General features: G+C 42.4%; 1 protein-coding gene across 7 annotated transcripts in view; it reads left to right on the forward strand.

Annotated features, from left to right (window-relative positions):
• Window positions 1-27,529, forward strand: part of LOC122562009 (voltage-dependent T-type calcium channel subunit alpha-1G-like) — a 304,845-nt gene that overhangs the window by 31,751 nt on the left and 245,565 nt on the right. For all 7 annotated transcript variants that reach the window (XM_043714394.1, XM_043714395.1, XM_043714398.1 and 4 more), the window contains exons 3-4: window positions 12,314-12,411; window positions 20,529-20,688. In XM_043714394.1, coding sequence (XP_043570329.1) covers window positions 12,314-12,411; window positions 20,529-20,688 — 258 coding nt within the window. The remainder of the gene's footprint in view (window positions 1-12,313; window positions 12,412-20,528; window positions 20,689-27,529) is intronic.

Raw genomic sequence — 27,529 nt, forward strand, 5'->3', positions numbered from 1 at the left:
GCGCTTTGGAAAAGCCTGAAGTGGCAAAAGGTAGAACATCAATGCAAGATTTTCTTCCTTTCATCATGTTCGCTCAGCATGTTGTGTAATAGTAAAAAGATATGTTCAGATCCATGTTTAATTTTTTGAGTAAACGTTATGGATTAAATTATTGGGAATACCAAGGGCCTAACTGTAGTTTAAAGCAATATTTCAATCTCACGGGTGTTCAATTTATGTCTTTTTCTTGTTGACATCCAGCTCATGAATTCCCTGGCAGCCATTCATTATCCTTCATTTAAACAAACTCTTTGGCCATTGACTGTTGTCTAAAATCTGTTAATTTTATCAACTACCCATCCTGATTGTATAACTGTTCTGATCCAAACAAAATAATTCCTGACAATGACACAGTGCCTCGTATTTGACAGCAACAGTAAACCCTGCCAGGTACTCACTGGTATATATACACTGTGTGATGAACAACTGGAGGGTGTTTTGCTTCTGGTCTCTACTGGCACAGGGATAAAAAGCCTTGCATTGATGTAGTACCCCTTAGAACCTCAGGATGCTGCAAAGAGCTGTTTTAGCCAATTAAAAGTGTGTTTTGAAATGTAACCACCGCTATTGAATAAATGAATAATTTTACTATCATGTATTTTACAGTAAAAATACAATAAAATACAGTGAAAAGCTTTCATTCATTGCCACGATTTGGCGCCATTTTGAATAATTTCAGAATAAGGGAAAAAAAGGTATAGCTTAAAGAGAGTCCATCAGTCCTGAGCTAACTCATTATCTTATGACCCCTGCACCATTATCCCTCCTCCACTGCTTCACTGCCATCTACACCAGATACAACCAACACTGAAGTCGCCAATCCTCAGGCACTATCTTTTGTCCCTGGGCCAAAACTCCTCTGCCATCGCATCACTGCCGCCTGCACCAGACCCACCAATGTCGGAGTCACGTCGCTTGCTGCTGGGCCCACCTCTTCAGTGTAGGACAAGCAGCAATCAGCAAGATCCCACGAATCAGCAAGGTGCTAATGATCACACAAACTATCTGTGAGGTGTTGGGTTCAATTTGATTGTGCCCGAGATAATTGGAGAATACTGATCTCTTCATTGAGTTTTGCATGGGATCTTACACATTCACCTGAAAGGGCAAACAGGGCCTCAGTTAATAGTTTGTTCAAAGGACAGCATCTCCATCTCACTGCACTTGCCCTGAAATGCATTGAAACATCAACCCAGGCAGTGTGCTCAGACACCCAGAGTGGGCCTTGACTAAGGCTTGCTGCTAGGCCAGCAATAGAATAACAGGCATTTCAGTCAGTTCTCAGGTATTGACACGTTATAGATCTGAATCTCAGAATAAGTCACGGACTTTAGCTAACAGATAACAGGAGAAAACTGGACATGAATTTTTTTTTTTAATTCTTTGCTCATGTTATTTTTGGCTTGTGACCTAATCTTCAGAAGGGCAATTTGTCAGTGGATTTTAAAAAAAAAACCTTTACATGTGGAGAGTTTCCAAATTTCAAGTAACTTAACATTTTGACAGCATTTGAATAGGACTTCAAACCATGTGTTTTTCATTTTGTAAGAATGAGCTGTATTTTAGAGGGTATTTGCGTGACTGTTGTAAGGAAAGCACAATAATTTTCACCAGCACTGCAGCCTTGGCATACCAGACATCTCCATGCAGTGAGTCAGAGCCCTATCTGACATTGCCACCAAACAGCAAGACTCTCTGGAGGAGGCAGCCTCATTCCACTTCACTTTGGAAGCAGATTGCTTCTTTGCAAAACGAGAGTAGGACCATTCAGAAGCAACATCAAACTAAGGGTAACGGGGCAAAGATCGCAGGCCTCTCCGCAAGGTGGTGTTGAGGCTGCACTCTCAATTGAAGATTTCCAAACTCAATTTTCTTTCAGCACTTAAAGAATGTGGAAATAAAAAGCGTGGATGGAGTTAAGATACCAATCAATCACAATCTAACAGAACAGGCTGGAAGGTTTAAGTGACCTCTTCCTGTTCCTCTGCACCTAATTTAATTGAGTTTAACATTGGTGTGAATTGTTTTTGACAAAAAGAAATTGTGAAAGTCCGTTTGGATTAGCTGTGTTGTCTTTATTAGAATGCCTAGATTATGAACATAAATAATGAATCCCCTGAGTAAACAATGATTTGAGTGCACAGTGAATAGAATTGAGTAAGTAGTGAATTAATAAACAAACTATCAATCAGTGGGTTCAGCCGTAAAATTTCATTCTTCAAATGCTTTCCCCTAACCCTTGTCATCTCCTGTACACACTGACTCCCGTCAAAGTTTTGTCTGCTCTTTTCACCAAACCCAAATAGCCACTATGTTTTGAACCAGGTTTTAGAGTGTTAGCAGGTCATCCTGCAGCATTAGTCCCTCTCAAAAATGATCTGAGCATCTCCATTTTGAGTGCACCCAACCTGCCCAATATATCACACCATCTTAGAAAGACTGTGACGTATAGCATTCCCCCCCCCCCACCCCCTTTTTGTGATCTGGATCAGAGTCACTTTCTCACTGAGGAAATGTTGAGCTGGATGGAGCTTCACAGGAAGTACAACCAAAGAAGTATTATCATCAGATTCACTCGGATCCATTGAGAAAACTTGTCTTCATATAATAAAGGTGCAAAATGATAATGCCCTGCTTCCCCATATTGACTTGGATTGAAAAGATAGCTCCCTTTTAACCTCTGATCACACCAAAGCTGATCAGTGAAGATTTCTGTTCCACAAGCCTGATTAATTGCCTGATACGGATTTTTAAATTATCATCAACAAATTTATTTTCTACATTAACAGCTCCTCCAATCTTACATTCCAGCAAGCAGCACCCACTTTCCTATCCACCTTATCATATGTCTAAACAGCTGCAAGAGACCCTTTGGAAGCCACCTCTTAAACGATACCTTCAAAGATTACCTTACTGCTTCCCAACAGCTTTTGCTGTCTACGTATGCCACTAGTAGATGGTGGGTGTGGTGGTAATGTCACTGTACCAGATTTGTATAATATATTAGCATTTTTGAATTTGGATTTTAAAATAGAGCCAAATAGACTTTGGTCATTTCTGTGAAGGTAACTTTCTTTTAAAAGGTCAAGAAGTCATTTAGAATAGGGACCTAAGTGCATTATTTCCAAGATGGCTTCAGTCAAGTGTCTGTGGTGTTAAGAGCTGTGATATTTGTACTGCTGCGTTTTCAGATAGACCAGAGGCTACTATTTAGCTTTAGACTTCAGTTCATTTGACAAGAATCAGCACTTCAATTCATACCATTTTGTTTTTGCAGGCTAATCATGTTTTAGTTTGGGGGAACTAGATACTCAAGCTGAAATATTGTTCGATCATGGAATTTCTAAGTTGAGAGAGCTTTGCGTAGAACTTGTCAAGTTGATAGAAAACATATTTAGGCTAACAGAATTGTGCAAGCTTCAGAAAGAAATAATAAAGCTATATCAACATTCCAAGCAAAAAAAAACAGGTTGAGCCAATTATGTAAGAGATTAAATATTTGGGTTAGGAGTGATATTTCTCTGGGATTGAGTATCAATAAAGGTTAGTGTTGGGAAACAGATTAAAACTTTATTTTGCTGTTTGTGTTATGATCTTACCAACTGCCTCATATTCAGGTTTGTCTGTTTCTTTTGTATAATAAATCTCTGTTCTGTTGTTGAAAAACATCTGTGGCCTCATGCAAATATGATTCATTGACTAACCACAATGTTAATCAAGTGCAAAAACTACTCATATGGTCTAACAAGCTAGTTTTCATTCCCAGATTTGAATTGTCCAGTTGTACCATCAGCTGGGATCATAACAACTGGTAAATCAGTTGTCCTGAGGCCAATGCTAATTCTCTGGGGACATGGGTTCAACTCTCATGGGATCAGCTGGCAGATTGTACATTCAGTTAGTAGAAAGTTTGGAATGAAATCCTCTCTCAGTATTGTGGAGCATGAAATGATCAAAAATTGACATAACACCCCATCTGGTTCACTAATGTTCTCAAAGCAAGGAAATCTACATCTGATTTCAGACCCTCAGCAATGTGTTTGACTCTTAATTGCCCTCCAAAGTGGCCTAGCAAGCTTGGTTCAAGGGAATTAGCCAATCTAATCGAAACATTGTTGGATCATGGAATTTCTAAGATGGTGTGGAACTCGTGAAGTTGATAGAACAGCAAAAATGTTTAGGCCATCAGAATTGTACAAGGTTGATGTCATTCCAGAAAGGAATAGTAAAACTGGAATGTTCCAGAAAGGATTAGTAAAGCATCTCAGCTCAAGGCCAAGGAGGAATTAGCAGCAAACACTGGCGATGTCTTCAACACCCACCTCCCCATGAAAGATTTTAATTTTGAAAACAATAGCTTGGGTTGAACACTACATTAAAAAGTGGTAAGCAATTACCCATTGCCTGTTTATGAATGGCTTATTTTGAAACCAGGAACTTGGGCACTTGGACATTATTTAGCTTTTCTCAAAGATGAGATAATGAAAAAAATATTGTTTTTAACGAAGGATGTTACTTCAAAAGGATACATTAGTCGTTGAGGGTTTTTTGTTGCTTATAAAATGTCTACTTCTCATTGATTCATGCCGTTCAACTCAAATGACATTTGAATATTGAAAGAGATTGTAATGAATGTACTGTGAAATCCTGACCAATTTATTAATGTGGTTAAAAGGAGATGTGCTTGACTTGGAGCTTTTATCGAAACAGAGCCACACAGAAATGAGATGGAAGTATTTCTTGGACAAAGTATATATTTGCTTAGATTCTCCTGAGTGCCTTACATCCATCATCTCAAGGGTCCTGCACTCCCCAAATTAAACAGCAACTCAACAGCATCCATTTTGATTCACAGACATTAAGAGTCACTGCCTTTATACAAATTGTTAGTTAAAACTTAATGGCCTCTTCTCCACAGAGGCTTGATTGGAGGCAGGGAAGCAATGTTATTGGAAAGAGGCAGTCCAGGCTGTCTCCCTCCAGTTAGATTAGATTAGATTCCCTACAGTATGGAAACAGGCCCTTCGGCCCAACCAGTCCATACCGACCCTCCGAGGCCCTAGTTTGCAGATAACCTTTTCACTGAGGCCCTGAAATGGCCCCAGAGAGGCTGCTTGGCAAATCCTGTCAAGTCAACCTCTGGCCTCTGAGGTTGGGGTGCAGAGTATTTTTCAAAGCTACTCTGAGTCCAACAGAGTGACCTGAAACAGGAAGACAAATCCCAGCCTTCCTGCCCACTGTCCAGCACCTCCCTCCCTGAGAACACCAACCCCATCTCCCTTACCCAAGCCTGGGCAATTGTTGTTGGCCTTCTGGGGATGTCCCTGTACAATAGCACCCACTGCTGCCGATGGTGCTGCTGACGTCTGCCTGAGGCCCTGATCTACTCAGTGAGAAACCCAACACTGTCCAGTTAAGTGCCTGATTACCTCAGAATAACATCGCGATTCCAATTGGAAAGGTGACACAAGCTCCCACTAGTTCTCCAACCAGACTTCAGGACCCACATTGCTCCTACTGCTTTCCATTCACTGTGAGTCAGTGGAGCCCATTTCCACCTCTGGATCTCAAGGCCAAGATTTGGGCTGACACTATGGGAGTGCTAAGGGAGTGCTGCGTGTCAGAAATGCTGCCTTGATGTTGACACTTAGAAGGAGGTTCAGTCTGCTTTCTCTGATGAGTGGGAAAGATTGCATGGTGCTATTTTGTGGAGGGGTTTGTGGCCTGACTAATACCAATACCAAACAAGGTTAGTCAGTTTGATCAAACTGCTGTTCATGGAATCTTGCTGTGCATGAAATTACAACAGTGGCCCCTGTATTACAACATTGATTGCAAAGGGTGCTATCGAAATGTTTGGGGCAATGAGAAGGGGAGACAGGAAGGCTCACTTCCCTCACAGTGCTGCCATCCTTTGAAAGCGTTGTCTTGAAAACAGAATCCCCCTAAAACAGAGCTCAAAATCCAAAGCTCCACAGCAGAACAAACATGTCCAAGAGTCAGGCTGTGATCTCATCCAATCGCACAGTGCATTGAGGACATGGACGTCTGTCTATCTGGGTGTGAAACTTATGGTTACATCAGTCGTAAGGACTTGTTACTCTATCTATAAAAACAATTGCTGCCAGTAATTCAAAATGGAATTGGTTCAATTATATGACGATAGAAACCATTAAGGACCTAAAAAAAAATAAAAATAGAAGAAACATATTTGACTGACGAAGCCAAAGAGCCATGTGAGGCCTCCTCTCATGGCTCAGCTGATATATGTGGACAGTCCTGTACACACTGTATCCTATTCTAGATTCAGCCTCTAGTCTGTGTCTATCAGGGAGGGCAACTGATACAGTTAGCACAGTTGACTATTTTGATTTGAAATAAGACAAAACAGCCAAGAGTCCTGACACAACAATAACTTCCTTTTATATATGGTGTTTTTAAGTCAGTAGAAAAGAATCATAAAATTCTACAGGAGGCCATTTTGACCCAGCATGTCTATACCATCTCCTGAAACTTCCATCCAGCACATTCCAATCTCCAGCCCTATCTCCATAGCCCTGGAGATTCATCCCTTTCAAATATATATCCAGCTCGCTTTTGAAGCCTATTATTGAATCCACCTCTACCACTCTCCCAGGCAGCGCGTTCCTAATCCTAACAAATTCTCTGACTAAAGAAGTTTCCCCTCATCTCACTCCTAGCTCGCTTGCTGACAATCATGAAATTATGAGATACCAAGTAGTAGAAACAGAATATCGTTCTTTACCCTGTCAAAATTGTTTATATTTTTGAAACCTGAATTAGGAGAAAGTGAGGTCTGCAGACGCTGGAGATCAAAGCTGAAACTTTATTGCTGGAACAGCACAGCAGGTCAGGCAGCATCTAGGGAACAGAAGATTCGACGTTTCGGGCACATGCCCTTCTTCAGGAAACCTGAATTAAGTCACCTCTTAATCTTCTCTGCTTCAAGAAGAATAAGCTCAATCTGTCTAGCCCTGTTTCGACTTGCTTGGCCACCCTCAGAGAATCATGCACACGAACCCCAAGGTCCCTCTGCTCCCATACTTCCCTCAAACTTTGTACCATTGAGCCTGTATTGTCTCTCCATGTTTTTATCTTCCAAAATGCATTACCTCATATTTCTGTGCATTGCAACGTCTGCCATTTGGCCAACTTGTCAATGTCCCTCTGAAGTTGTTCAGCATCATCCTCACAATTCACTACCCTTCCTAGCTTAGGATCATTTTCAATTTTCGGTATTTTTCCTTAACACCAACCTCCAAATTGTTTATATAAATCAGAAAAGGCAAGGTTCCCAAAACCAATCCCTGAGGAACACTACTTTCAATTTGTCTCCAAGCTGAGAAATTTCCGAGTATTTCCAATGGAATAATGACACGTGGCAACAGGATAGAATGACAAAACATATATTTTTATCTTTCAAACCAGTGCTAAGTGCCGACAGTCTCCATGGAAACCCAATATTCTGTGCTTGAAAGCACATCAGAAACAGTTGAGAGCTTCTCCTGATTAGGATTGGCCAGGAGTGTATTGATGATGTATATTGTACACCTGGGCAAAGGTTTAAGTCAATCATTATCTCACCCCAGGTAGAAATCACCAAATAACTGTATACATGAGGTGAACCCTACAGAGTTACTCTGTCCACAACTATTGAGGAGCATAACAGTGTTTATCCCACCACCATTAGATCAGCAGGGAACCTCTGTTACTGTTTACAACAGAGAACCCACCATGGAAATGCAAATACCTTTGACACTGCTTCTCTTTTATAGCTATTGGGTGAAAGGTCACGGCACATCCCTGAGTTTGTATTTTTGGCTAAGTATCAAATACGGCAAGGGCCAGTTCGCATCTTGAGTTGAGTCTGACGGCAACGCAGTGAGGTCTCAGTGTACTGTCTCACATGTATCATTGTAATGGGCTTGCAGAGATCAAACTACAACCATAGAGAACACTTTACTGTATTCTCCAGCATGTTGTAACAAATTAAATAACAAAACACAATTTTGATACACATCCACACATATAATTTAGAGACAAATGGGATTATTTTCGTTTGGTAAACTTGGTCAGCATGGATGAGTTGGACCGAAGGGTCTGTTTCCATGCTACATGACTCTATGAGTCTATTAAATCTGTTTTTTCTCAAACGCTGCCAGACCTGCTGAGTTACTCCAGCATGTTCTGGAATTGTTGCTTTTTTACCCATATAGTTTTGAAATAGCAGACAGTTTAGAGGTCACACAATATTTATGTCCACATCAACCTAACTCTGGTCTTAGACCATAAAACATAGGAACAGAAATTAGTCCATTCAGGCCACCATCAATCATGGCTGATAAGTTTCTCATCTCCATTTAACCACACTCTCCCCACAACCCTTGATCCCTTTGACCATCAAAAACTTACCTATCTCTGTCTTAATTACACTCAATGACCTGGCCTCCACAGCCTTCTGTGGCAATGAATTCCATAGGTTCGCCATGTTTGATTAGATTCCCTACAGTGTGGAAACAGGCTCTTTGGCCCAACCAGTCCACACTGACCCTCCGAAGAGTAACCCACCCAGACCCATTTCCCCTCTGACTAATGCACCTAACACTATGGGGCAATTTTAGCATAGCCAATTCACCTGACTTGCATATCTTTGGACTGTGGGAGGAAACCCACACAGACACGGGGAGAATGTGCAAACTCCACACAGACAGTTGCCCGAGGCTGGAATCGAACCTGGGAGCCCTGGTGCTGTGAGGCAGCAGTGCTAACTGCTGGGCCACCATGTCGCCCTTATCTGAAGTTTCTCCTTATCTCCATCCTAAAAGGTCTTCCCTTTACTTTAAGGCTGTGCCCTCGTGGCCTAGTCTCTCCTACCAATGAAAACATCTTCCCAATATCCACTCTGTCCAGGCCATTCAGTATTCCGTAAGTTTCAATTAGATCCCCCCTCATCCTTCTAAACTCCATCGAGTATAGACCTCAAATGTTAAGCTTTTCATTCCTGGGACCATTCTCATGAACCTCCTCTGAACACACTGCAGGGCCAATAAATCCTTCCTGAGATATAGCACCCAAAACTACACACAATACTCCAAATGTGGTCTGACCAAAGCCGAATAGAGTCTCTTCTGCTTTTATATTCAAGTCCTTTCAAAATAAATGGCATCATTACATTTCCCTTCCTAACTACTGACTCAACCTGCAAGTTTACCTTGAGAGAATCCGAGACTAGAACTCCCAAGTCTCTTTGTACTTCAGACTTATGAAGTTTCTCCCCATTTGGAAAATAGTCCATGCCTCTATTTTTCCTACCAAAGTGCATGACCTTACACTTTCCCACATTGTACTCCATCTGCCACTTCTTTGCCTTCTGTCTTAACCTGTCTTTAAGGAAAATACTCTGGCCTGTAAAACAGGGCCAACCACTTGTATTTGTACGCTCTGAAAATATTCAACTTTCGTTCATCAAAATATTGAAGCAGAGGGTATATTATGTCAAATCCTCCTCAAAAGACTTCTGAAAAGCAACTCGAACTCGAACTTTTCAACTGTTGGGCGAGACCATTAACCATCCTCACAAAGGAATTCCAGCTTGCCAGTTCCAGTCTGGGACTTTTGAACTCTAACTTAAAAGCAAGGACGTTGTTAAACAGGTATCGTTAGTGACTGGACCGTATAGGGTTTGAGTTCCCTGATTGGTGCTGCTAACCTGTTAAACCTGGTCCAATCAGGGAGTCATGGCTGACACGTATAAACAGGAGTGTCAGAGATTCTGTTTACTCTAGGAGCCAGCTCTGAGCTCGCTGAGTCAGTGCCATATACAATGAACGTGTAAATGAAGGGTGACTTGGTGATGGGATACCAGCCTTTGTGGAGTTATTTCAGTAACCTGTGGTTGCTTTGCATTTGTTACCAATAGAATAACCTCTTCATCTTTTATTATTCTATATCCCCATACATGTGTGTTAACATTCCTGACTTGCAAAGTATTCCCTGGCACCTAAGAGTTTTTGAAATAAACACTACTTTTGGTTTAACATGATCACAGTGTTGTTATAATCCTTATAAAGTCAGAGTCCATCAACGGAGTCAGGGGAATGTACCCTCATTGTTTACAAATACAAAATATCTATCTGTTTGTGGACTGCTGGTAAAAGTAGGGAGCAGCATTTGGTTTAAACCTCATGATCTGTCTGTACAAATGTCTTCAATGAGACATATCAACAGATTCAAGAACAGCTTCTTCCCCACTGTTATCAGCTTTTTGAATGGACCTTTCATATATTAGAGTTGATCATTCTCTGCACCTTTCTGTATCTGTAACACTATATTCTGCATTCTGTTCTATTACCCTGATGTATTTGCGTAAGCTATGATTTGCCTGGACAGCATGAAAACAATACTTTTCACTGTATCTCAGTAATTGTGATATTAATAAATCAAATCAAACCCTGCAGTACATTTGCAAAACAGATGCATCCTACTCAAAACAATTAGCCTCGACTGCATCTGGAGAATTGCTTGGGAGTTCCTGCATTGGATTCCCAATGTCAGGAAAACTGTTCTCAATTAAGTTGGGGTCAGAAAGGACCTGACACAGGAAACAGCCCACCGGCAGCAGAATGTCAATCAGAGCCATCAATGAGAACAATTATTACAGAGTTACTCTCAAAGTTAGTGGTGACTCTGAGATTAAATGAGAGTTGAATGGTGCTCTCAGGCCCCCCAAAACCACCCAGCATCTTACGACCCAATAGAAGGGTCTCAAAGGCCAACACCCAGCATCTAATTAAGGGAGCTAGAATTGAGAATTCCCCACCTCACTCTTGCCTCAGATCTCGTTGTCCCCAATCTCTGGTAAACCACTTTTCATGACCCCCATCCCGCCCCATTCCCCAATGACTGAGAAGCAGCATTAATCCTCAGGCTGGGCTTTGGAGCATTATCAACACCAGCTATCACTCCTCTGGCTCTTCCAGTATGGAGAGCCTCCAGCCTCTGATTGGCTAGCAGCTTCCAGAGGGCAGGATTTCTGAACCAGCAGGGTTGCGTTCTGTAGAAGACCCAGCGCTGGCTAGAAAGGCATTACATTCTTTCGCTCCCCCTTCCCCTACCAAAGTAACACAGATCTCCCAGTAATTCTCCAACATTAACGCCCAGCCCATGAGGTAGTGTTAACTATTTGAGGTGCCATCGCTTAGAAAAGAGGTTAAAGCAAGGAAGCCCTGTCTTTCCTCTTATGTGGTTCAAGCAAAAGAACTCTCACCAATGTCCTGGACAATATTTGTTCCTCTTTCATCAGAAATACAATTTATGTTCCCTTTAACACAGTGCTCTTTGTGGGAGCTTGCTTAGTGCAAATTGAATATTGTTTCTTACAATACAGCAGTGACTGTACTTCAAAGGAACTTTATTAGCTGTGAAACACTTTGGAACTGGCTGGGTTTGTAGAAGATGCCACATAAGTTAAACTTCCTTTACTTCCTCCCTGGTGGTCACCGATAAAGTGCTGTATGTTATTCTTTCTCGTAGTAAGTGAAACAAACATGTTGATTCCAGCTTAAAATCACTTCCTGAGTTAGGAACCCTTTGAGGTACCTTGAGCCTGTATCTATGGTGCTGCCACTTCCATCCTCAATAGGGTTGCCAATGCTCCAGGGCTGGTCTGGATAGCACAGTGAACAAAAGTGAGAGAATAATCATAGGGGAGTTACTACATCTTTGAACACTTTCATTAATCAGTCATAAAAATATTGGAATGAGCAAACAAAATCTGTTTGACTAGCAGTTCAGTTTAATCAAAAGACAAAGATTCCATTCACGTTTCACTATGGAGTGCACCCAGGAGTGGGGGGGAAGAAATAAATTGTGATTAGTGGTTGATGTTAAAATCTTTCGAACCAGAACTGGCATCTCCAACCATAGAGGAGACCTCTTAAGCATCGCTTTGCTAGTTCCAATGAAGGTTCCCATTCAGAACATTAACCTTGTCTCTATTTCAGGTGCAAATGTGTCTGTTGTAAATATGTGGCCATGGTTCTGATTTATTGAATTTGAGCAGTTTTTTATTGTCGCTCCCTTTCTTCCCTCTTTATCTCCCCTGCAGTAAAGAGGCCAACATGAATGTGAAAGATGCTGCTATTGCAGAAGTGTTGGGAAATGCGTGGTGTGAAAAGTGAATGGTGGTCCACACCCATCACCTTGTCGATTATTGTGAATGGCCCACAGTGGTTATCTTTCTGTTTTTTTCCAGCATGTTAGAGTATTCACTGGACCTACAGAATGTCAGTCTATCAGCTGTCCGTACTGTGAGGGTACTGCGACCGCTTCGAGCCATTAACAGAGTTCCCAGTAAGTACAGCTATCCCTCAACAATACCGAACCAATTTTCATCTGATCCAGTTAATTTTTTTGGGTAACTGATGTGACTGCAAGAAAGAGCTGGATGTGGCGTTTTGAGAGGAATTGAACAAATATTGTGCTTATCTTCACAATTGAAAAATAATAGGTTGCCTGGGCCTAATGCTCAGGATGGAGGAAGGTAATGGCCAAATAATCCAGGCACCTAGGCGACAAGGGCAAACCTTAGAGACAAGAGTTTGAATTCCACCAAGGCAGCTATTAGATATGAACTTTGTTAATAAATCTGAATTTTTTAAAAAACTAGCCTCAATAATGACTTACCTTCAATTATTGTTTAAAAGTCCATCTGGTTCACTAATGTCCATTAGGATTTTTTACCTAATCTGGTTTATATGTGACTCCATGTCCACAGCTAACATTCCTGACCTCATAGCAAATATGTATTCCCGTTAGGCATAAGCCAACCATAGTTAACCAACAAGTTAAAGATAGCCTCAAATTGAAATAAAAAGACACAAAGTGTAGCAATGATCGGTGGTAAGTTAGAAGAATGGGAAAGTTTTTAAAAACCAACAAAAGATTACCAAAAAATAAGAAAGATGGAGAAAATAAACTTTGAGAATACGTCTGCAAGTAATATCAAGATGGACAACAAGAGCTTCTTGAAATAGATAAAAAGGAAGAGAGAATCCAAAGTAAACAAAAGATCACTTACAGAATGAGGCAGAGGAAATAATAATTGGGAAACAGAGGAATTGAATAAATGTTTTACATCAGTCTTCATGGTGGAAGGCACTAATAGAATGCAAAATTACTAAGTAATCAGGGGGAGAAAAGAAATACAATCGTGGGATGCCTACAGTACATGAAGAGGCAAGTGGGCCCATCAGGTCTGCACTGACGCTCTGAAGAGTATTCCACTCTATCCCTGTAACCCCGCATTTTCATGACTAATCCACTTAATCTGTACATCCCTGGACACAATGGGCATTTTTTTTAGTATGGCCAATTCACCTAAACTGCACATCTTTGGAGTGTGGGAAGTAACCAGAGCAGCGGCACGGTGGCACAGTGGTTAGCACTGCTGCCTCACAGTGCCAGAGACCCGGGTTCAATTCCCGCCTCAGGCGACTGACTGTGTGGAGTTTGCACATTCTCCCCGTGTCTGCGTGGGTTTCCTCCGGGTGCTCCGGTTTCCTCCCACAGCCCAAAGATGTGCAGGTCAGGTGAATTGGCCATGCTAAGTTGCCCCTTGTGTTAGGTAAGGGGTAAATGTAGGGGTATGGATGAGTTGCGGGTCGGTGTGGACTTGTTGGGCCGAAGGAGCTGTTTCCACACTGTAATGTAATCTAATCTAATCTATCTGGAGGAAATCCACACAGACACAGGGAGAACATGCAAACCTCATACAAGTCACACCCAATGCTAGAATCAACCTAGGTACCTAGCACTGTGAGGCAGCATTGCTAACCAATGAGCCTCTGTGCTGCCTTTATAAAATAACTACCACCAGAGAGATGAGATAGATTTTTAATCAGTAAGGGAATCAAGGGTTATGGCGAAAAGGCAGGAAAGAGGAGCCAAGGATTCAGCTACGATCTTGGTGAATGACAGAGCAGAATCGATAGGATGAATGGCCTTTGTCTGCTCCTATGGCCTTATGGAAATGACATCATTGGCTGCAGAAGGCTTTCCTGACAATGTGAAAGGCGCTACAATGGGGAATGTAAATTTTTCTTTCCTTCAAAGCAATGAAACCCAAACATTGGGAGTATGGAAACAGATCAGCCCTCACTCCAACCTCCTTGAGGGAATAAAAAAAGGTGGAATATACAACAGAAATCTGATCCATTACTATTGATTTGAACCTTGCACCATACTCACACACGCGCACACACACAAACGCACACTCACACGCACAAACTCACATTCACACACACACTCACACACACTCGCACACATGCACACACACGCACACTGACACTCACACACATTCACGCACACTCATGCACATACTCTCACACACGCACACACATGCACACTCACACACACACACACTTCACACCACTCCCTCTCATGATGCTAATGACCTGCCGTTCTCTGCTTCCTTTGGAACCATCAGCAGTCATGCTTTCATCTACCACATTCTGATACTCTAGAATTCATTCCCTAAACCTGACTGCCTCCCGCTCTCTCTCTTCATTTGAGACACTATTTCAGATCAAACTTTTTGGACATCTCTCCTAATATCTCTTTAGTTGGCTGCTTGTCGGACTCTGTTTGTTGTTAAAGGTACAATATAAATGTAAGCTGTTGTTTGCTCGTCTACCTTTCCTGTGTTTCTCTCCCTTACTTTCCGTGATGACATAGCCCTCAGTCTCGGCCCAATGCACTAAACCATTTACCCCACCCTCAACAATCATTCTCTCCAATTAATTTCAGTAAACAGCAGTAACTCCACCATTTTATCACCCATCAGGCGGACCTTGAAGATGAATAGCTGAGCATTAGCTGTAATTCAGAGTGTCAGATTAAAAGCCAGTCTTTTTGGGCATTGTCATTAATAACAATTATTGTATCAGTAGAAGTTCTGTTGTACCAGCTATTCCAGGACCAGAAATTATCATCTTATCCAGTTTAATGACAATCTGATAGATGAGGAAAACCAAGCCTGCGGCTGTTTAATTGTTGCTATAATTAGGTAAATTAATTTTCGAATCAGCTAGCCATAGCTCATATCTGTGAAATATAATTTTGGTTGAATCGAGACATAAGAGGATGTGATAGGACAACTAATAATTGCATCCATCATTTTCATCAATATTAACAGTTGTCAGCACTGATTGTATCAGCAGCCATTAATTCTTCTCTTCCTCCCAAGTATTTTTGGATTGGACTAAATGAGTAATTTTGAAAGCAAGAGACAGACACAAATGCCAATTGGATCCAGATATGTTTAGTCATGGTTACTGAAGTGCTTTCTTCATCGTTGTCTGCTATTTGGAGCCAAACTTTTGTCCATTTCTTTTGGTGCAGAAGTGTTATTGTTTCAGATCTGAAATCTGGAATATACAGTCACGGATGAGGGAAGGTGCTCAAGCGCATTCAGCTTTGTCTGGGGGCCTCTCTCCAGGGGTAGGAAGGAATGAGAAGCATGAAAAGTGCAAAAAACAGTGACCTACATTTATATAGTGACTTCAACGCATTTTGACAATGAGCCACATATTGGGATAGGAGACCAAGAGCTAGATTTTGAGGAGTCTCAAATGAAGAGAAATCATAGAATCCCTACAGTGTGGAAGCACGTCATCCAGTCTGTCCCAAACCTCCAAAGAAGATCCCACCAAGATACCTACTATCCCTGTACTTCCCATGACTCACCCACCTAGCCTGGGCACTATGGGCAATTTAGAACAGCCAATCCACCTAACTTGCACATCTGTAAACTGTGGGAGGAAACCAGAGCACCCAGAGAAAACCTACACAGACAAGAGGAAAATGTGCAAACTCCACACTCCGCCCTAGGCTGGAATAGAACCCAGAGACCTGGCTTATGAGGCAACAATGTTAACCACTGAGCTCTCATGCCCCTCTCCCTGTGTTGAGAGAGAAGGAGAGAAGAAGGAAGAAGATGAAGAAAAGAAAGGACCTTTCTAAAGTAGACCTGCGTTTCTGAGAGGCAGATTCGGTTGGTTAAAGTGGTCTAAATCCATACACCAGGGCAGCAGTGGCTCCTTGGTCATGTCACTAGAGCACCAGTAAATCAGAGGCTGAGGTTAATATTCTGAGGTTGTGTCTTCAAATCCCACCCCGCAGCAGCTGGTGGGAATTAATTTCAGTTCGTAAATCTGGAATTGGCAGGTCTTCTCAGTGATGACCACAAATCTGCTGCTGATTGTTATAAAACCCTCTCTGGGTCTTTCCCCACCTGAAGGCAATCTGTCACCTTTATCTGGTCTGGCCTGCAGACAGCTCCAAACCCACAGTAAGGTGTTTGACTCCTGACTGCCTTCAGAAATGGCCTAAAGAAAGCAGTTATGGACAGACAATAGGTGATACATGTATCCAGTGAAAGAATAACTTGAAAGTAAATTGCTATCCTAGAAACTCTGTCACCTGCACATGGTGTAAGTTAACCCCATGGTTAACCCCAGTCTTGCCATATCAGGAAGGATTTGAGTTCACAGGCTCTGGATACTAGTCAGCTTTGAACGAGATGATACGAAACATCATTCCTCTGGTGCAAGGCTAAGAGGGGATTACACAAGCTGCCTTTCAACTGCCTCAGGCAGGGAAACTTTTAGCTTCCTGTCCTCACCATGGGGCTTAGTATGACCATTCCCATGAGTGTTCATATAATGGAGAGAGATAAGAGTGGAAAGGCAAGGAAATGAATAAAGCAACACACGTGCTCAGAAAGATTGCAAGGTCCCTTCCATTAGAGGTTACAGAGTTTACCATCCAAGGATGAGAAAAAGTTGCCTTAAGGCTAATGGTTCAGCCCTGAATCACTGGACTATCAATCCAGAGAGCAGAGGACCTAGGTTCAAATCCTATTGTGGCAGAATTCAATAACAATCTGGAATTAAGACCTATCCACTGCTGATTGTTGGAGAGAAATCCATCTGGTTCACTAAAATCCTTTTAGGGAAGGAAACCTACCCGGACTGGCCAACATATGACTCCAGACCCACAGCAATGTGATTGACTCTTAATTGCTCTCTGGGCAATTAGGGATGGGCAATAAATGCCAGCATAGCCAGAGACGCCCATGTCCCATGAATGAATTTTAAAAATTGATAGATTTCCTAAACTGGCAACCAAATATCCATCGAACGTGAAAAGAAAGACATTGCAGAATACCAAAGCAAATAAGTCAAATAATTGCTCTTGAGTGTTTCTTAACCCGACCATGCGTGCCTGGCTGACCTTCCACCTGTCCAGAATAGGGGGCACTCTCACACTAATCATCATACTCTTGACTGTTGTGAACCAAGTCAGTGCAGATTGGAATTTGAAACTCTGCTTAGAGTGGACCAATCCATCACTGCATCAACACATTGGGCCAGCTCTGATTGATACTGGCAATGAGGATGAGAGATTGTTTGTACAAATGCAAGTTGTGAGATTCTCAATTCACGATGTGTCTTCACAACTCCCAAACATGCTGCATGGTTTTTTCCATTACTCATGTTGTAGGGCATTATTTACTTTTCGACAATGCGTTGGCCCATTAGGAAACCTAAAACTCCTTATTGTTGAAAAGAATAAGGCTCCTTCACATTATTTAGTTATTTGTTGGGGCTGGATGTTTGCAGGTTGGTTATAGTTGTGTGAAGCACTAAAGTCTAGATTTCTGCGTCACACTGTAAAGTGTCCCTACATGCTGTGCACTTTATTATTCATACATTGTCTCCAAATGGACCCTTTGGCTATCGAGTGCTCTTTCTAACCTTTGAAATATGAAGATATCCTATCAGCAATGATTTCATGCTAATTTTTCAGATGTTAAATATTTATAGATCATTCATTCTGTGACACTTTTCTATCTATTTTAATTTTTTTGACCTGATATTGTATAGACCACCAACGTCAAATACACTCTGCTTGGACATTGAATAAAAAATTATGCTCAGCAACTCCTGGCAAAAGCCAGAATCGTGAGAATGAATAAGGTTTTCTATGGAACCTAATGAGATAAATGTTGAAAATCAATCAGCAGACACTATGCATAGCCTTGGAACTGCTTTCCATTCTAATAATGCTTCAGTTTCCTATACTCCCTTTATAAAATGTTAAGCCTTTTGGGGGGGGGGGGGGGGCTTCCAATTTTCTCGGCCTCCCACCCCTAAGCTATTTCTCTTGATATTTTAATGTAAAGGGGGATCAGAGAATTCCTGGCTGCCGCAGAAACACCAAGTTTCATTTTCAGAAGTGGGAAGGCCAAGAATAAGAGAACTTATAGAATCAAAAAGTGCAGAAGGAGACCGTTTTGCCCACCATCATGTGCGAGCCCTTTGAAAGAACTATCCAATTAGTTTTACTCACTTGCACTCTCTTTTCCAGATACATAGAGTCATAGGGTCATAGAGATGTACAGCATGGAAACAGACCCTTAGGTCCAACCCATCCATGCCGACCAGATATCCCAACCCAATCTAGTCCCACCTGCCAGCACCCGGCCCATATCTCTCCAAACCCATCCTATTCATATACCCATCCAAATGCCTCTTAAATGTTGCAATTGTACCACTTCCACCACTTCCTCTGGTAGCTCATTCCATACACGTACCACCTCTGTGTGAAAAAGTTGCCCTTTAGGTCTCTTTTATATCTTTCCCCTCTCACCCTAAACCTATGCCCTCTACTTCTGGACTCCCCTCAGCCTCCGACGTTCCAGGGAAAACAGCCCCAGCCTGTTCAGCCTCTCCCTATAGCTCAAATCCTCCAACCCTGGCAACATCCTTGTAAATCTTTTCTGAACCCTTTCAAGTTTCACAACATCTTTCCAATAGGAAGGAGATCAGAAATGCTCACAATATTCCAACAGTGGTCTAACCAATGTCCTGTACAGTCGCAACATGACCTCCCAACTCCTGTACTCAATACTCTGACCAATAAAAGAAAGCATACCAAACGCCTTCTTCACTATCCTATCTACCTGTGACTCCACTTTCAAGGAGCTATGAACCTGTACTCTAAGGTCTCTTTGTTCAGCAACACTTCCTAGGACCTTACCATTAAGTGTATAAGTCCTGCTAAGATTTGCTTTCCCAAAAGGCAGCACCTCACATTCATCTGAATTAAACTCCATCTGTCATTTCTCAGCCCATTGGCTCATCTGGTCACGATCCTGTTGTAATCTGAGGTAACTCTCTTCGCTGTCCACTACACCTCCAATTTTGGTGTCACCTGCAAACTTATTAACTGTACCTTATGATTTCTCTTGAAAATGACAATTCAATTTGCTTCTACCATCCTTTCAAGTAAAGTGTTCCAGACCACGATAACTCCCTTATGGTTATTTTCCCAATTACCTGCAGCCTTTGTCGTCAAGTTACCAAATCCCTCACCAGTGCTTGCATTTTCTCTCTACGTATTCGACCAAAAAGCCTCAAAATTTTGAACACCTTTATTAAATAACCCCTTGGCCCCCTCTGCTCAAAAGAGAACATTTCCAGCTTGCCCAGTCTCTCCAAGCAACTGAAATCCCTTAATTCATGTGTCAATCTGGCAAATCTCCCCTACAGAGTTTCAAAATAGTGGACATTAAGGGGCAAAACAATCAAATGCCTTACTTGTGAGGTTTTCTGGGGAAAATTCTGAACTCTGTCATTAAAGCCTTAAATCCCAGTGTTTCTGTGCATAGCACAGTGTGCAGTTTTCACCAGAAGCACACAATGCAGGTATACACTCTACCTAAGACACTTAAAAGGTAGCAGGTTGTATTTGTCATGAGGGATTCCTCAACGGCATTAAATGTGTCTCAACTGTGTCCTCTGCACAGTCCTCCTTTCCTGGCTTAGGGCATGTTCAATTAGTCAGGGCATTTCCATTAAACCCTTCATTTTAATCTTTCAATTCAAACATCTATGGAAACTGCCGATATAAGAAACAAAAATGGGCATACGCTTTGAAGTCTGACAAAAAAAGTCACTATAAAGTGCAACAAAAAGAGAATATGTCAATAATTTGATCTTTTAAGAAATATTGATAGAAAGTATTAATTGATATTTATTGATATGTATCATCGAGAGATAGCAAAACAACATCTAATTGACAAAGGACAGATAGATGTATTTCAATAGGATGTAATAGGTATTAATGAATAACTGATGTATGATCTGCAGAAGGTATCTTTGCTGATTAGCCGACACAGCACAGTGTGGGTAGATTAACTCATTTGGAAATATATTTTTATTAAGAGATGATTGATGAAGCTGACAGATGATTAATACGTCGATATACTGAACAATTTGTCTTTCTGAGGCCTAATAGGCTGACAAATGGTTGACAGCTCCTATCAGGTTAATAAAGTCATTGGTCCTGCACAGCAGGAAGGCTAAGGACTGGTGCTATTTGATGTCTCTGCGTTTATTCTGCAGGTATGAGGATACTGGTGACACTGCTGCTGGACACTTTGCCTATGTTAGGCAACGTACTTCTCCTCTGTTTCTTTGTCTTCTTTATTTTTGGCATTGTCGGGGTCCAGCTGTGGGCAGGATTGCTGCGAAACAGGTGCTTTCTCGAAGAGAACTTTACAATGTGAGTATGTCTCATCTCAAAACGTGGACGACACAGTTATCAATGTAAAAGGAATGACCATTATCCAAGTCAATGTGTCTATCGCCCACCCAATCTTAAATCTGATGCTGGCACTTATGTTACTGTGGGAAGGGAGAATGCCAACTCATGTACTTAATGCTGGGTGGACCGGTGCCAACTCCACCAGCACCAATGCTCATTTCCCTGCTCTGTGAGGTTGCTCATGGCAACCACGCAGTTGCCCAGTTGGCAAGCAAGGAAGTAATTCACAAGTGGCAAGTTTTCACAAGTTATTGGTCCACCAGTCTGCTTCAGGGATTTTGATTGGAGGGGCACATATTGGCCAGTGTAAAGGGCGTGAGGGCCCCGCTCCTTTTCACGAAATGGAGGCATCTTTCACATGCCCCAGATGGTGGACAGGGCCTCTAGTTAATATGTGATCCAACAGAGGGCCACCTCCAATAGTGCTGGCTGAGTACCACAGTGGGTTGCCTGCTGAAATCATTTCCTCTGTCAGGGGACTGGAAGCCAACATTTTTCAACTGAGGGGAGTGTGTTCCTTATTAAGACATAACACCATTTTAGGAGAGGGAGAACCTTGAAGTAGGGGACAGACAGGAAGGAAATATGCTCTGTTGCCAGTGAAACATGACCAAGTTCCAACAGTAAAAAATGTACTTCCCTCTTCTCTTTGGAGTAGTTCCGATTGCCGTCAGGAATCAATAAGGCCGCAAGGTATAGGAGCAGAATTAGGCCAATTGGCCCAGCAAGTCTGTTCTGCCATTTGATCATGGCTGATACGTTTCTCAGTCAAGAGTGTGTTGCTGGAAAAGCACAGCAGGTCAGACAGCATCCGAGAAGCAGGAAATTCGACGTTTCGGGCTGGAGCCCTTCATCAGGAATGAGGCTAGGAGCCTCGGGGGTGGAGAGATAAACGGGAGGTGGGTGGAGCTGGGGAGAGGGTAGCTGAGATTGCAATAGGTGGATGGAGGTGGAGATGAAGGTGATAGGTCAGAGAGGAGGGTGGAGCGGATAGGTGGGAGGGAAAATTGACAGGTGGGACAGGTCGTGAGGACGGTGCTGAGCTGGAAGGTTGGAACTAAGGTAAGGTGGGGGGAGGGGAAATAAGGAAACTGGTAAAGTCCACATTGATCCCCTGGGGTTGAAGGGTCCCAAGGCGGAAGATAAGGCGTTCTTCCTCCAGGCGTCAGGTGGTGAGGGATTGGCGATGGAGGAGTCCCTGGACCTGCATGTCATCAGCAGAATGGGAGGGGGTGTTGAAGTGTTCAGCCACAGGGCAATGGGGTTTATTGGTGCAGGTGTCCCGGAGATGTTCTCTGAAGCGCTCTATGAGAAGGCATCCAGCCTCCCCAGCATAGAGAGAAACCGCATCGGGAGCAATGATATGTTTCTCAATCTCATTCTCATGCCTTCTCCCCATAATGTTGGATCCCCTTACTAACCTATCTATTTCTGTCTCAAATATACTCAATGACTTGGCCTCCACAGTGGTTCTGCAGCAGTGAGTTCCACAGATTCAGTATCCTCTGGCTGAAGAAATTCTTCCTCATCTCCATTCTCGTCCCTTCACTGTGTTGTGCCCTCAGGTCCTAGTCTCTCCTACTAGTGATAACATCTTCTCCACATGCACTCCATCCAGGCCTCTCTGTATTCTGCGATGCCTTCCCCCATCCTTCTAAACTCCATCCAGTACTGACTCAGAGTCCTCAACCGCTCCTCATATGACAAGCCCTTTATCCCTGGGATCATTCTTGTAAACCTCATTCAGACCCCATACAAAGCTAGTGCATCCTTCCTTAAGTGTGGGGCCCAGAGGATTAGATAGGGTAGACAGTGAAAGCCTTTTTCCTAGAATGATGACATCAGCTTATACGAGGGACATAGCTACAAATTGAGGGGTGATAGATTTAAGACAGATGTCAGAGGCAGGTTCTTTACTCAGAGAGTGGTAAAGGTGTGGAATGCCCTACCTGCCAATGTAGTTAACTCAGCCACATTAGGGAGATTTAAACAATCCTTGGATAAGCACATTGATGATGATGGGATAATTTAGGGGGATGGGCTTAGATTAGTTTACAGGACAGCGCAACATCGAGGGCCGAAGGGCCTGTTCTGCGCTGTATTGTTCTATGTTCTATTAACCTGCTCACAATATTCCAAATGCGATCTGTTCAAAACTTTATACAACCTCTGCAGTACATCCCTATTCTATATTTTAGCCCTGTCAAGGTAATATTGCATTTGACTTCCTAACTGCCAACCGAACCTGCATATTAACCTTAAGAGAATCCTGCACTAGGACTCCTAGTCCCTTTATGCTTCAGATTTCTGATGCTTTTCCCTGTTTAAAAAATAGTATATATCTCTATTCTTCCTACCAAAGTGAATTACCTCACAGTTTCCCACATTGTATTCCATTTGCCACCTCTTTGCCCACACTCCTAGCCTGTTCTGCAGGCTCCCAATTTCCTCAACACTACCTGCCCCTCTACTTACCTTTGTACCACTGCAACCTTCACAACAATTCCCCCTACTCTTTCATCCAATCAGTAATGTATAATATGTGTAGTTGTGGTCCCATCTCTGACCCCTGCAGAACCCCACTAGTCACTGGTTGCCATCCTGAGAAAGACCATTTTTTTCCCTAATCTTTGCCTTCTGCTAATCAGCCAATCCTCTATCCACGCCAGCACCTTGTCCCTAACATCATGAGCTCTTAATTCATTTAGCAACCTCCTGTGTAGCACCTTATCAAAAGCTTTTTGGAAATCCCACTGGCTCTCCTTTGTCCAACTTGCTCACTACCTCTTCAAAAAATTCTAATAGATTTGTCAGCCATGACCCCCCCCCCCCCCCCTTGATGAAGCCATGCTGTCTCAGCCCTATTTTACCCTGCACTTCCAAGTACCCCGCAATCTCAATAATGGACTCCAAAATCTTACCAACGACTGAGGTCGGACTAACCAGCTTATCATTTCCCATCTTCTATCTCCCTCCCTTTTCAAACCGGGCTGTTACATTAGCCATTTTCCAGTCCTCTGGGACCCTCCCTGACTCCACTGATTCCTGAATGATCACCAACTTGGAGATATTGAGGACTGCAGATGCAGGAAAGTCAGAGTCGATAAAGTGTGCAGCTGGAAAAAGCACAGAAGGTCAAGCCGCACCAGAAGAGAAGGGGAGTCGATGTTTCAGGTCGGAACCATCAAATCCTCTGCTCCTCCAAAGCTGCTTGACCTGCTGTGCTTTTTCCAGCTCCACACTTTATCAACTCTGAAAGGTTACCATCAATGCCTCTGCATTCTCCTCAGCTATCTCCTTCAGAACATTGGGATGTAGTCTATCTGGTCTAGGTAATTTATTCACCTTCAGACTTAGTAATGACCACAACCCTCACCTCTGTCCCATGACTCTCTTGAAGTTCTGGTGTGCTGTCGGTGTCTTCCTCTGTGAAAACAGATGCAAGGTACCTATTCAGTTCCTCCACCATTTCTTTGTTCCCATTACTACTTTTCCAGCCTCATTTTCCAGTGCTCTAATGTCCATTTTTGCCTCTCTCTTACTTTTTATGTATTTATCTAAAAAAACACTTACAATTTTCTTTTAAAATAAAGTATGAGCTAATGTACCCTGATATTTCATCTGTTGCCCCCTTATTGCTTTTTTAGTTATCCTCTGCTGGCTTTTAAAGGTTTCCCAATCCTATGGCTTCCCACTAGCCTTCACTATTTTGTATGCTTTTTAGTTTGCTTTTATGCTGTCCCTGACTTCCCTCGTCAGCCATGTTTGCCTCGTCCCTCCTTTAGTGTGTTTCTTCTGCCATGGAATAATCTTCTGCTGTGCCTTCCAAACTACCTCAGAAAACCTTTCTATTGCTGCTCCACCATCTTCCCTGCTAGGCTCTCCTTTTCAATTAACTCTGGTCAGCTCCGCCATCATGTCTTTGCAGGTACCTTGACTCAACTGCAATACCGTGACATCAGATTCCAGCTCCTCCCTCTCAAACTGCAGGGTGAATTCTATTACATTATGGTCACTGCCCACTCGGGGTTCTGTGACCTTGAGCTCCCTAATCAAGTCTGCCTCATTACACATCACCAAATCAGCTTTGCGTGTTCCCGCGTGGGCTTTACCACAAGCTGCTCCAAAAAGCTCATTTGCTTTGTTTCATATGCTGCCTGTATTTAAGTACAACACCCTCAGTCCTGCATTGACTGCCCCTCTTCTCATAGTTGCCCCTTCTTCTGCTGTTCCTGAAGTTAGATTCCTGACCTTTTCCGTACACTCTGTCCTATTACTCATTATGGAAACTTTAATAACCTCTGCTGAGCCTTCCTCCCCTTTAACATTTCCCTTAATTCTCCATGCACTGAACCCAGCCCCTTGACTCGCTTGGGGCGAGTCCTTTAGAAAATTCTACCATCCGAGGCATCTTTGTAAACATTCAAAATTCAAAATGTGTTCATTAGCAATTGAACATAATTAAAAAGGAATTAAAATCACAATGATTTAGCATTTTTATTAACTCATTGATGGAAGGAAGGCTGCAGCCAAAGTGATGATTTTTCTGTTTAGCAGGAAGGCTAGTATGCTGGACTTGCACCTAAGATCTGTGTTTCAGTCAAGCAATATCCAACTAGATAAAATCCATTTGTAGGTTCAGTCTTTTTCCCCATTCCACATTGTTAATTCAACATGACCCAAATTGTATCTCTATATCTCTCAACATCCTTTTCTCACTGTCAGTAACACTACTAAAACAAAAGAAAAAAAAATCTCATTTTTGTAACACCTTCTATGTCATTTAACAGCCTGCTTTTGAAGTGTGTTCAGCATTGTAATCTAGGAAATGTGACAGACAAACTGCACAGCGCTCTGATTAGGAAGAGATCAATTGTTTTTGGAATTATTTGAGACCAATATTATCTCAGGCAGCAGGAATCACACCCCTCATGTTCATTGAAATCATGCTATGGGATATTTTTTCTATTCACCTGACAGAGCCTCTGTTTCACATCTTATCTGAAGTATTGTCCCTCTGACAGTGCAGAACTCACACTGCAATACATAAAACAAGATTTTGTGCTTCATTCTCTAGAATAGGACCACAGACCCATGACCTTTGACCTCAGATTCAGGAAGTTACTATGAAGCCAAGGTGGAACCCTAGCTTCACGGTGTGTACATCGGATTGTCAGTTAGCTTTCATTCAATTATTCACTGTTAGCATAAAATAATTTGTATTGCATTCCTTTTCAAATTCTTGTTCCTTCCCTCCGAAAGATATTACCTCGTCCTTTGTTATAGATTTTCCCATCCCGATAAGGGTTCAGAAAGAATTTACCAGGATATTTCCTGGTATGGAAGGTTTGAGTTATAAGGAGAGGCTGGATAGGCTGGGACGTTTTTCACTGGAGCGTAGGAGGTTGAGGGGTGAGCTTATAGACGTTTATAAAATCATGGAGGGTGTAGTTAAGGTGAATAGCTGGTGTTTTTTTAGTACAGGATTCTCTTAAGGTTAACATGCAGGTTCAGTTGGCAGTAGGGGATTTCGAAACTAGGGGGCATATTTTTCAAGATGAGAGGAGAAAGATTTAAAAAGGACATGCAGGCCAACTTTTTTACACAGAGAGTGGCCGTTTGTGAAATGAACTTCTAGAGGAAGTGGTGGATGCGGGTACAGTTACAATGTTTAAAATACATTTGGATATGTACATGAATAAGAAGTGTTTGGAGGGATATTGTTCAAACGCAGGTAGGGACACTAGTTTAGTTTAGGATTTTGGTCAGGAATGACTGGTTGGATCGAAGGGTCTGTTTCCATGCTGTATGACTCTATGACACTGTGATAGGCTGGTTGGAAAGGCTGGATTGGGAATGTGGCTGGGAATGACTGTATTTAATCTTGTTCCCACCCACTAGCCTGTGCAGCTTATTCTCCAGACCATACCTGCACTCCTCCTATGGTCAGTTGACTCAGCTCAGTCTAAGGTTTGGACCTAGGGCCCCTTTGAAGTTTTGTGGTAGATCTTGCACTGGGAAAATGCATGCTTCTCTCTCTCTCTCTCTCTCTCTCACTTTGCAAAGTGCATTTTATGATCTCCCACCTCTGGCAAGTCCACAGTGGGAGTCCCTGCTGTGAAACACATGTGCCCTGTAAAAGGTGAATCATTAGTGAACATTTCCTGCTTGGATCAAGATAAGACACTTTGCAGATTTTGGATGATGAGGGAAGTAGGAAGTAATTTGAGTGGAATTCTGTGCAGGCTCAGAAGTATATTTGGAACAGGTGTGGATTTATCTGGAATCCCTTAATGAAGTTGGAAGAATGTCCTTCATGAATTGAGAAAGTTGTCTTGTGTTGTTTTTCACCCATCCATATTCTGAGGATTGACCGCACAATGAAGGATCTTTCTTCACTGAGTTTTCTTCTCTGCTGTCCCATAGAGGCCAGTCCTCGGTTTGATATTATCTTGTGTCTTCCTCCCACTTGTCACCATCTACTGGAGTTGACAATCACCATTCTCCTTTTCCCAAGCCCCACCAAAAACATCAACTCCATCAAATTCCTGAGGTAAAGATCTGTTACAACAAAGAACTCCTGAGGTGTCACCTGATTTTTGTTTTCCTACTTAATGGTCTGAAGGAGCTCCTGCTGTGAAGCCACTTTGTGGACCAAAGGATTATCTCACAGGGAGAAAAGATCTGTCAGTCAAATATGTGATCAGCTGTGACTCAATGGATAGGACTCTCACCCACGATATTCATATGTCACACCAGAGACACAATCTCAGCTGGTACCGAAAGTCTGCTGCCCAGG

This window comes from Chiloscyllium plagiosum, chromosome 24 (assembly GCF_004010195.1).
Source record: "Chiloscyllium plagiosum isolate BGI_BamShark_2017 chromosome 24, ASM401019v2, whole genome shotgun sequence".
Classification (NCBI taxonomy): Eukaryota; Metazoa; Chordata; class Chondrichthyes; order Orectolobiformes; family Hemiscylliidae; genus Chiloscyllium; species Chiloscyllium plagiosum.